General features: G+C 34.5%; 1 protein-coding gene across 1 annotated transcript; it reads right to left on the reverse strand.

The window, feature by feature from the left end:
* Positions 1-2,656: 2,656 nt before the first annotated feature.
* On the reverse strand, positions 2,657-6,058 carry LOC140962616 (probable E3 ubiquitin-protein ligase LUL4). The gene is made up of 3 exons (XM_073421569.1): positions 5,588-6,058; positions 4,171-4,666; positions 2,657-3,082 (listed from the first exon to the last, which is right to left on the reverse strand). The coding sequence occupies exons 1-3, from the start codon at positions 5,983-5,985 to the stop codon at positions 2,969-2,971; spliced, it is 1,008 nt and encodes a 335-aa protein (XP_073277670.1). The 5' UTR covers positions 5,986-6,058; the 3' UTR covers positions 2,657-2,968.
* Between the last annotated feature and the right edge of the window lie 5,743 nt (positions 6,059-11,801).

Below are 11,801 nucleotides of genomic sequence, written 5' to 3' on the forward strand. Positions count from 1 at the left end.
AATTTCAATTTTAATTTTACCTGAAGCTCGCTTTTTTTAATGAAAATATGACAGATATTCTTTAATTTATTAGATGTGAATGAGCATAAATTTGAACTTTTTTTTTGGTGATGAACAATTAGAATACAATCTTGAAATTTAATATTAATATTGGGTTTAACATGACAAAGGTGTATCCACAAGAAAATTATCTTGATTTTATTTATTTCATAAGTACTATATAGTGTTAAGTACAATTCGATCCCTCTGTATAAGTTATTGGATAAAGAAAATCTGCTTCTTTTTTTTCCCCTTCAAAAGGGGGATAGTAGTAGGGATTTTGTGGAAGATTTGATGGAAAAGGGTACAAAATCCCATGAAAAATTTATTTTATTTTTCTATCTTGTCAAAATCATTGGATTAAGATTATGTATTAATTAAATTTAAAGCCATATATATATATCGATGTGTTTGTTAAAAATTAAAGAAAACATATAAAACTCATAATAACTCAATTAAATATATAACATTAAATAATAATTAGTAAAATTAAATTAAAGATTACGCACATAGAAAGAAAATGGGAAAACTATTAATAACTCTTTACCTTTAAACATAATTTTATCTTCACTCCCTCTTTTTTCAAATGTTTGTTTAAGGTCGCTAATCTTTTAAAATTTCCAAAAATATACCCAATCTGCATAATTATGCTACGTGACATTGTTATACATATCGATCATTTTCTTAAAGACATATAGCCTAAAGACATCCAGCTACACAAAGTTTTCAGTCTATGTACTATGTTTCAGATGATTGAATTTTTTTTAAATGACTCATCATACTTCCGTATAATAAATTGAACAATTGACTTCTTTGACCGTAGTGCCGTCGAGTTGTATCCACCATGTTTTATAAACTGCTCTTCACAGTCCAACCACACACTTGTAACATATAGTTCTTGACGTAGATTCCTTCAACAACACCTAGCACAATCATGTTTTGTTTCCTATCTTATGATACATATTAAAGTAGTTCAATTTAAAAATAATACATGAGATAGACAATAAACCTCGGTCTTTTTTTTATTCAAACATGCAATATATTTGGGTGATGGTTAATTCATGTATACATGCATAATACTTGCAAGAATGAAATTAAGTTGGTGTTTGACGATATTTCCCATAGTTTTCCTTTAGATTTTGGTTGTTTAACGTGTTTGACATTATAATGTATTGCAAGGTAGAACATGTGCTTACATATATGTGTTAAATTGAGGTGAACAGAAAATTATGAACCAAAATAACAAAATTGGTCAGGCATTTACACTAATTTATCCCGACTCAGTCAAAATGCACAAGTTAACTTCAAAGTACAAATAAATTTAATTATGGACAAGAAAGTCTACAAATTCTCTTCTGGCGGGCACAATCAACCTGCAAGCCATCTTTTCACTTAAAAATATCATGTGGACAAAAGGTCTGACCACAAACTCAGTTGTTCGATTAGTTCCAAGTGTACTCTTCACAACTCATCATGTTTCGTTTTATAATAGCAAATCAGAGTTAATCAAGATAATAAATGTACATGTGCTTGCAGACATGGAGGAATCTGTAAGCAAGGACATCTCTTTATTGCCATTGTCAGAACGCGAAAGAGATTATCTCTTTTGAGAGTGACACAAGTACTTATCTGTCAATGGGCACTGCTGGAAACATACGAGTTCACTTCACTGTCAATCAATCTTATATACAATTTATCATCCCCCTTTACTATCTATCATCTATTCGTGTGACTGGCTCGACACTGGTGATGGATTCAACCGGGCCGAGAAAGGTGATTGACCGGCTCAAACTAAATTCAAATTGACATGTTGATCAGGCTAGTGTCTGTGTGTGCGGGTGGTGATAGTGAAAGTTGGATTTTATGTGTAGAGAGAATGGCACACAGACCACGTGTGAGATGTAGATAGAAATCATGTGGGGAAATTGTGAATAGAGCACGCTCGTGGGGTATAGACACAAGTATTGTCGCCATTTCAATACAGATCACACTTAGCAGCGTCACTAAAATAATTCAATTAATTATCAACAATAATGAATCAAATAAACGTGGATTATAAGGATAGCCTCGTAAAGAAGCTGCACAAGTACTCTTTAGTCCATATATGTGTTACAGGACGATACAAATGATTATCCATGTTACTGCACAAAATTTGTATCTTTTTGTTTCGAAGCATCCTACGCACAATCCCAAGGCAAATTTTGTAGATCCTCAATATAAGGCTCTTATAGCTAACTTCTATCACATATATTCTCACCTCTTTGGCTGGTTGTAAGTTGTTAGCAAGGACAGAATCAATGGAGCCATGGGCAACTACAGAGCATTTTATTGTGTGATTTATCTAGAATGCAACATTCCAAAGTCGCGCTCCCGAAAACAAGCAACATATTACACATAGCAGCGTTCTTATTGTTATATTTCTGTGCCTCAAGTTAGTAATACTAAAGAAAGGAAATTTCATTTACACCTCAAGGTATCACTAGTCATGAAGCCTTAAAACTTGCTTTTTGAGTAACCCAAGGTAAGAATTATGATGGAAAGACCATAAAATCTACAGCAAGTGAAATAAGCTGACGATATATAAAGCAGAAGTAACATCAGAGCTGAACATTTCAAATATTCGACAAAATAAAGAAAAAAAAAGTATGCAATTATCGTCAATAGAAAGAAACAATCGTAGTAAGACTTACAAATTGTTTTGAAGGTGTAGTGTAGACAAGCTATATAGATGACCATTGACTGTACATCATACACAATATTAGCATTTCAATGGGAAGGTCACTATTGTGTAATCCAGGATCGGCTGAAGAATTGTGAACTATGAATATAGACAGCTGCATGAAGCTCAAAGTACAAGCTAGATAACACATGATGGACATCAAACAAATAATTTCATTGTCTTCTCATGAATATACAGAAAGAGCCTGTCTCACGTGTTAAAATTTTCGAGCTTAATCTCCAGGAATGACTCGATAGTTTCTCGACAGATTGGGCATTTATTTGACTGCAGTCTCAATGTCTTTGCACAGTTGCTGCACATACACTACAATGCAACATCTACAATCAATTGGCAGTTGGTGCAAGCAAAAAAAAAAAGGAAATACGAAAGAGTGGAGGCAGTCAAGGGTGACTGTCCTGTATCAGTTGTAACAGGAGCATTAGGAAACACTTTTAAGCACTTGTTGGAATAAGCATGACATCAGTTTACGAGTTTAAACAATGTTTATGTTACATGTCTTGGTTTGAGATCCTGTTATGGGTCGTTGGACGGTGAAATCTCCTAGATCGGAATAGGATTCCTGCTGTTTTGATTTACGATCTTGACGACCTATGATTAGTTGAAGAATTGAGGCTCGTATAAACAAGAGAACCACCCGATCTTGTGAAATAACTTTTTATTGATATTCTTCTCTATCCCTAATTCTTCCCACCAAGTTCCTACATATAACGATGACACAATCCAAAATAAAATGAAAGAAAATCCTACCAATTTTAAGAGATACACTGAAATCCAAAAGACAAGGAAATAGTTAAAACAAATAAATAATTATTCTTATTAACTAAGGAAAAAATCTTCTTGCTCCTCAATCTTTAGCTTGAATTTTCCATGAGTGAAACGTTGATAGAGTTTGGGCTTGTATGTTTCATTATCAAAATTTCTAACCACAACCTCTTCTCGTCCCACTTCTTCTTCGCGGCTCATGACAGTTTAACATAATACAAAAAAACTTGCACTACAACTACCAAAATAATTATCGCAGAGAAAACAAAAGGATAAGAAAAGAACTTATAGCAAGAAGGGCAACTACAATTTCCAAATTAACCATTCAATGACCTATGAACAAAATTTATAAATGCAGATCAAGCAAATGGTTTGATAGCTAAGAAGGCCAAAACAATCTGATGGATGAACTCTTAGTCTACAGCCACCATTTATAAAGCATAGAGGAATAGATAACATTACATTTGGATCTTGATGCAACGTGCAAGTGGTGTCCATGTTAAGTTTAACCAAATCTCAAAAACTGCTGATGTAATTATTAAAATCTCAGAAGTATATGAAATTAGGGTAAACCACCAAGTGCCCACACGATTTATGTCGGTAATTTAAAAAATTAGAAATTTACTTACCATATGTCGACAGGGTAGCACAGCAATATCCTTTGGTTCAGTCATGCAAATCACGCACTCTTTACCCGATCCACTGTCGCTGAAACCTGGGGTAGATTTTCCAAATCCATATATCTCACGCAGTTCATAGCTAATACCATCAGTCCATAATAACTGTCTGATTACTTTAGCAATCAATTGTTCCTCGTGATTCTTATCCAAGACGACCTGAGTTATCTGCACCTGGAACAATGTATTCTCCAACATATAGCTTCTGTCATATGGAAGTGGGCAAGTTTCGACAAATATTACTATTGGAAACACATCCTCTCGAGATAATGGCTTTGACAGTCCATCCCATTCGAAAAAACCAAAGTTAATGCCCGTCCCTAATGGTTGTCGAAATTCTTGATGAAGTCCTTTCTGGAACATGACTTTGATGGGAACATAGGTTTCAGGAAATGATGAAACAAGTCTGTAATTGGACACTTCCTTGGCAAAATAATAGATTGTGATGCTATCAATTAGAGAGAACAATGATTAGAGAAAGAACTAATGTAAAACCAGTTATGATATAGCATTCAATCTGTAGATAATTTGAAGCGATCCAATTTAATATAATGGAATTTCATTCAGCTAAGTAGAAATACATACAGAAATTGTCCGTTGATAGTTGTGTTCTACAAAGGGAAATAGGGAATACTGAGGAGCATAGACAACCAACCATATTCAAAGAATGAAAAAAAAAATCAATGTCTAATTGCTCATCTAACAAGTGTGCTAGCATATTTTAAGAAAGAAACAGCAATTAAAAATGTGATCTGTACGACAATAAAACCAACTTTTCTTGTTCTCATGGCAGAGGCATCGAACATTACGAGATAGAATGAGTTGGAAACGGAATGTTCCCAACCTCCCTCCCACTTCGACAATCTTACTGTATTATGAAGTAAACCAGCCACTAATATTAAATCGAAGCATGAGAATGGAATCGTTCCCAATTCAATATATAAATGTGAGGAACGAAACTTCCAAGGCTCCAGCTCTAACATATATAAACAATAGCTTTGATCCAGAAATTGCCCTCAAATTCTAATAAAACATCACACTTGAGAGACGGGTAATTGCAAAATGTGACATTGAAAGTAGCTGTCAATGACAAAAAAGGTACAAGTGGCAGCATAGAGGCTATAGTAACCGAAAATTCGTCAATAATTTAATGTGCCTATTGATCGGTAGCCTTGGTTCTGGATAAAAATTCTATCCATGGAGGTGTACGATGCATTTCAGCGGAACCAATTATCTTATAATTTAAAATAACACAATGCATTTCAGTTAAATCAGCCATGTAGCAAACGATCAAAGCACATAAAATAATCAACAAAAAGAAAAAAACTTTATGTATATAAAAAAATTATCTTGCAGCCAAAAATCTTACCTCCCATCAACCAAAGCATCAAAAACAAACGAAACCAAGAATTGATCCGGGTTCGTTTCATCAACTTCAAGCCTCACAGAATCTTTATGCACATTCACATCACTCCTCACAACTTTAGCCTGCGTTTGCTCGGTACACGGTGGCCCCACCACCCGAGGCAGCGGAAGCATTGGCTGCCACTCAAAGGGAAGATGCTGGGAGTTAAAGGCACCGAAACTAGGCTGGCCCGCAAGTGTGTTGCTGTGATTCCCCGCACAGAACGCATTGGAAGGGTAGTAGGGATAAGATACAGGGGAATTCACGGGATAAGGAGCACAAGGGTCGAGAGGGTAAGCGGGTGGCGGGTAGTATGGAGTGAGGCTTCTCCTTCTACTGGTGGCGCTGAAAGCAATGCCCATCTGCTCGTTTTGTTGAATTTGGTGGAGTCGACACTGTGCAGAAGGCTTGATTTCCTGATTGGACTTCCCAATTTTGCCCTAAATTGTATACTTATTCAAAACCTAAAAGAAAAACTACCTCTAGTTTTTTTTCATTTCTTTGTCAAATATCATAATATAAAATTTAAATTTTAATAAGATTATTTATTTATCACTAAAAATATGTTATATTAATTATATGTTCGAAATACAATTTCAAACGATTGTTTTTGTAGTAGAAACACCTTTCTTGAGTAAATTATAATATGGTATTTTTAATCAATATCGAGTTTAAAATAATCTGAACCTCGAAGTACACAATTGTGCTTCTAGTACTTTGAGTAAACAAGAGCTCACGGGACTTGTTCTTTTCCAAAGACAAAAGATGAAGCTTGAAACCGAGAAACAGATATTGATCATTCAATGTAAGAAAGCATCGATAATTACTACAATCAGTTCTTCATATGTCATTGAAGAGTAAAAGAAGTCATCTCATCAGAATTCAGACCTCAGTTTCATATAAACAGATATACAACCATTTTGCAAATCTTTGTCACTGAAATTCCAGGTTCACGTTCCGTGCGTGTGATCCCGACATCCATGGAAGAATTTTATAAGCGAAAGAAGGCTAACACCGCACATGTTATCGAGCAGTCTAACATGGGATCTTGTTAAATTTTGTGATTATATGAGGATATGTATATGATGCATCTAGATCTCTTGGTGTTAATTTGAATGTTACCAAGAATCAAGAAACTTATAATTGGTGATGACTTTAATTTGTGTGAAGTCTTTAGCCAAAGAAATTGGTAGGACCATATATCCATCCCATTACATAGAGAAATTGACAACATGATTTTACGTTAAAATGCCAACTCCACGTACAACTTCTCATTATTATTTATCTAAATCCTAAATTTAAGGAATTTTTTTTGTAAAAAAGTAAAAATTTATGGTAAAAAGTAAAAATCTCAAACTCTCAAAATTATCACACTACACACTTTATAATATTTTTCTCTCAAGTCAATTGTGATTTTCTTCACAAATGAGAGATCTATTTATAGAAAATTTTTACAAATAATCCAAAAATAAATTACATCATTACCTTCATCATCACACACAAATTTCAATATTCAACACCTAATTTTACCTAATTTTCAACATTCAAATATTCAACATTCAATATTCAAATACACATATTTAAATATTATTTTTCAACAATCCCCCTTGTGATGATGATCATAATGATTGTCTTCATTACGTGTTTTTATACTGCCTCGTTAAAAACCTTACTAGGAAAAACTCATTGGGATAAAAACCATAGTAAGGGAAAAAGAGTGCAGTCACGTCAACTCCCCCTCATGTTGACACGAACAATTCTTCACAAATTTCGTAGATTGCGCATCCCAATATTATATATGTGCTTTCTGAATATTGTCGTAGGAAGTGCCTTTGTGAAGAGATCTGATGAGTTTTCACTTGATTGAATGTGACGAACATCAATACATTTACTCTTCTCAAGCTCTTTGGTGAATGCGAAGAACTTAGGAGGAATATGTTTAGTTCTGTCGCTTTTTATGTATCCTTCTTTCATTTGAGCAACACATGCAGCATTATCTTCATATAGTATGACAGGCTTCTCGTCGAATGATAATCCGCATGAGATTTGGATATGTTGAGTCATTGATTTTAACCACACACATTCACGGCTTGCTTCATGTAGTGCAATAATCTCGGCATGATTTGATGAAGTTGTTACAAGTGTTTGTTTCTGTGAACGCCAAGAAATTGCAGTGCCTCCACGAGTAAATACATATCCAGTTTGAGAACGTGCTTTGTGTGGATCAGATAAGTATCCAGCATCGGCATAACCAATTATACTTGGATTAGCATCTTTTGAATACAAAAGTCCCAAGTCTGTCGTTCCTCGTAGATAACGGAATATATGTTTAATTCCGTTCCAATGTCTCTTTGTTGGATATGTGCTAAATCTTGCCAATAAATTTACGGCAAAAGATATATCAGGCCTTGTACAATTTGTAAGATACATAAGGGCACCGATAGCACTTAGATATGGTACTTCTGGACCAAGAATATCTTCATCATCTTCACATGGACGGAATGGATCCTTTTCTATGTTTAATGATCTAACAACCATTGGAGTACTTAAAGGATTTGATTTGTCCATATTAAAACGTTTAAGGATCTTTTCTGTATAATTTGTCTGGTGAACAAATATTCCACATTCTTTTTGTTCAATTTGTAAACCCAGACAATACTTGGTTTTTCCAAGATCCTTCATTTCAAATTCTTCTTTCAAGTATGACACAACTTCTTGAATTTCCTTATTTGTTCCAATGATGTTTAAATCATCAACATATACAGCAATAATTACGCATCCGGATGTTGTTTTCTTAATGAAAACACAAGGGCATATTGAATTATTTACATATCCCTTTTTCATCAAGTGATCACTTAGCCTATTATACCACATTCTGCCGGATTGCTTCAACCCATATAATGATCTTAGTAATTTCACAGAATAACATTCTCTGGGTTTTGAACTTTGTGCTTCAGGCATCTTAAATCCTTCAGGGATTTTCATATATATATTACTATCAAGTGATCCATATAAGTAGGCTGTAACAACATCCATAAGACGCATTTCTAAATTTTCAGATACTGCCAAGCTAATCAAATACCGAAACGTAATTGCATCCATCACAGGAGAATACGTTTCTTCATAATCAATTCCAGGCCTTTGAGAAAAACCTTGTGCAACAAGTCGAGCTTTATATCTTACTATTTCATTTTTCTCATTTCGCTTTCGAATAAAAACCCATTTGTATCCAACAGGTTTTACACCTTCAGGTGTAAGGACTATAGGTCCAAAAACATTACGTTTATTTAGCGAATCCAATTCAACCTGGATGGCATCTTTCCATTTTATCCAATCCTGCCGATTTTTACATTCACCAAAAGATTTTGGTTCATGATCTTCATTATCATTTATGATGTCGATTGCCACATTATAAGAAAATATATCATCAATTTCTTCTATATCTTTTCGGTTCCATATTTTTCCAGTATTAATATAATTGATAGAGATTTCATGATTCTCGTCAGTTTGTGGTTCTGACAAAACATTTTCATCATCATGTGTTTCTTCAGGAACATCATTCTCTATTTTGTGATCATTATGTGTTTCTTCAGGAACATCATTCTCTATTTTGTGATCATTGTGTTTCTCTATGAATTTTCTTTTTCGAGGATTTTTATCCTTGGAACCAACTGGCCTTCCACGCTTCAGGCGTTTAATGACATCATGACTATCTTCAATTTGTTTCTTCGGAATTTCAATTCGAGCAGGGGCATTTGCAGCATGTATATATGATTTAGTTACCCCTTTTGTGTCTGCAAATGCATCTGGTATTTGATTTGCTATTCTTTGCAAGTGCACAATTTGCTGTACATCTTTTTCACATTGTTTTGTTCTTGGATCCAGATGTAACAATGATGATACATACCATGTAATTTCTTTTTCGGTATGTTTCTGTTCTCCCCCTATCATTGGGAAGATTTTCTCATTAAAATGACAATCAGCAAAACGTGCTGTGAACACGTCGCCTGTCTGTGGTTCAAGATATCGAATGATCGATGGACTATCATAACCAATATAAATTCCAATCTTTCTTTGAGGTCCCATTTTCTTTCGTTGAGGTGGTGCAATAGGCACATACACCATACATCCAAAAATTCTCAGATGAGAAATGTCTGGTTCTTTACCAAATGCAAGCTGCAATGGGGAGTATTTATGATATGCACTTGGTCTGATGCGAATTAATGAAGCAGCATGTAAAATTGCATGTCCCCATATAGAAATAGGGAGCTTTGTTTTCATAATCATTGGTCTAGCAATCATTTGCAGACGTTTAATCAATGATTCAGCCAATCCATTTTGAGTATGTACATGAGCAACAGGATGCTCAACAATGATTCCCATAGACATACAATAATCATTGAAAGTCTGGGAAGTAAATTCACCAGCATTATCAAGTCTAATTTTCTTGATTGTATAATCGGGAAATTGATTCCTCAATTTTATTATTTGAGCAAGTAATCTTGCAAATGCAACATTTCGAGTTGACAATAAACATACATGTGACCATCTGCTGGAGGCATCAATCAATACCATAAAGTATCTGAATGGTCCACATGGTGGATGGATTGGTCCACAAATATCACCCTGAATACGTTCAAGAAACATTGGTGATTCAGTTTGGATTTTGGCTGGTGATGGTCTTATAATAAGTTTTCCAAGAGAACATGCTTTACATTGAAACTTATTATTCTGAAAGATCTTCTGGTCTTTCAATGGATGACCATGTGTATTTTCTATAATTCTTCGCATCATTGTTGAACCAGGATGTCCTAATCGATCATGCCAATTGGTTAATATTGAAGAATTATCAATTACCATGTTTGATTCAATGGGACGTATATGTGTATAATGCAATCCAGTAGGGAGCATTGGTAGTTTTTCAATCACATATTTCTTTCCTGATTTATATGTGGTAAGACACATATATTTCTCATTCCCTTCATTCATTGTTTGAGTATCATACCCATGGGAATATATATCATTAAAACTCAACAAATTTCTTTTCGATTGTGGTGAATATAAAGCATCATTGATCAAAAATTTTGTACCATTAGGTAACAAAAATTGTGCTTTACCACATCCTTTAATCAAGTCTACAGGACCTGATATTGTATTCACCGTTGTTTTTGTTGGTTTTAGTTCCAAGAAATATCTTTTATCTCGGAGGATAGTGTGCGTTGTACCACTATCAGGTATGCAAACTTCAGCTTGGTTCGTAGCATTTTCCATATTTGAACTTCAAAAAAATATGCAATGAAATAAAATTATTGACAATAAAATACAATACAATATAACACACTATAAAACATTATCATACGAATACATAAAAAATAAAATATTTTACATATTTATTCCACCATCAAATTGATCATTATCTGAGAAATCAATCAGAAAATCTCCAGCATCAAAATGAGTTGAACCACTCAAAGGTTCACTGTGTTCAGTAAAGTTGGTCTCCTTTTCTTTCCCCTTTATTGATTCTTTATAAAGTTTACAAAGGTGCTCAGGGGCTCGACAAATACGGGACCAATGTCCTGGAGTACCACATCTGAAACAAGAACTTTCAAATCTTTTTGAGTGATTCTCATTAACACTCATATTCTCTTGATGCCTTTTCGGTGGGTGGTTTGGGACGTTCTTTTGAGATGAGTTATAGAAATAACTATCTCGATTATTTTCAAAACCACGGCCGCGTCCACGACCACGACCACTTCCACGTCGACGTCCACGTCCACGACCACGACCTCGATTTTGTCCTCGACCAAAATCTTGTCTGTAACTTTGATTTTGGTTTCCAGGTTTAAATTCATTTTTGCTTACATCATTTACTTCTGAAAATGCTGTTGATCCAGTGGGTCGGGACTGATGATTTTTCATTAATAGCTCGTTGTTCTTTTCCGCCACAAGAAGACAGGCGATAAGTTCAGAATATCTCGCAAATCCACGCACTCTATATTGTTGCTGTAGAGTTATATTTGATGCGTGAAATGTGAAAAATGTTTTTCCAAGCCTTTCCGATTTCGTAACCTCATGTCCACAAAATTTTAATTGCGAGATTATTCGATACATCGCTGAATTGTAATCACTTACTTTCTTAAAATCTTGGAATCTCAACATATTCCATTCATCACGGGCG

This window comes from Primulina huaijiensis, chromosome 2, assembly GCF_012295235.1.
Source record: "Primulina huaijiensis isolate GDHJ02 chromosome 2, ASM1229523v2, whole genome shotgun sequence".
Taxonomy (NCBI): Eukaryota; Viridiplantae; Streptophyta; class Magnoliopsida; order Lamiales; family Gesneriaceae; genus Primulina; species Primulina huaijiensis.

Bases quoted from the DNA above. Each gene is read 5' to 3' on its own strand.
- LOC140962616 (XM_073421569.1), bottom strand. From the start codon at position 5,985: ATGGGCATTGCTTTCAGCGCCACCAGTAGAAGGAGAAGCCTCACTCCA. The intron at 4,667-5,587 runs GTAAGATTTTTG...TCTAATTGATAG, and splicing joins GATGCTTTGGTTGATGGGAG to CATCACAATCTATTATTTTG. The intron at 3,083-4,170 runs GTAAGTAAATTT...GTTGCATTGTAG, and splicing joins TGCTACCCTGTCGACATATG to TGTATGTGCAGCAACTGTGC.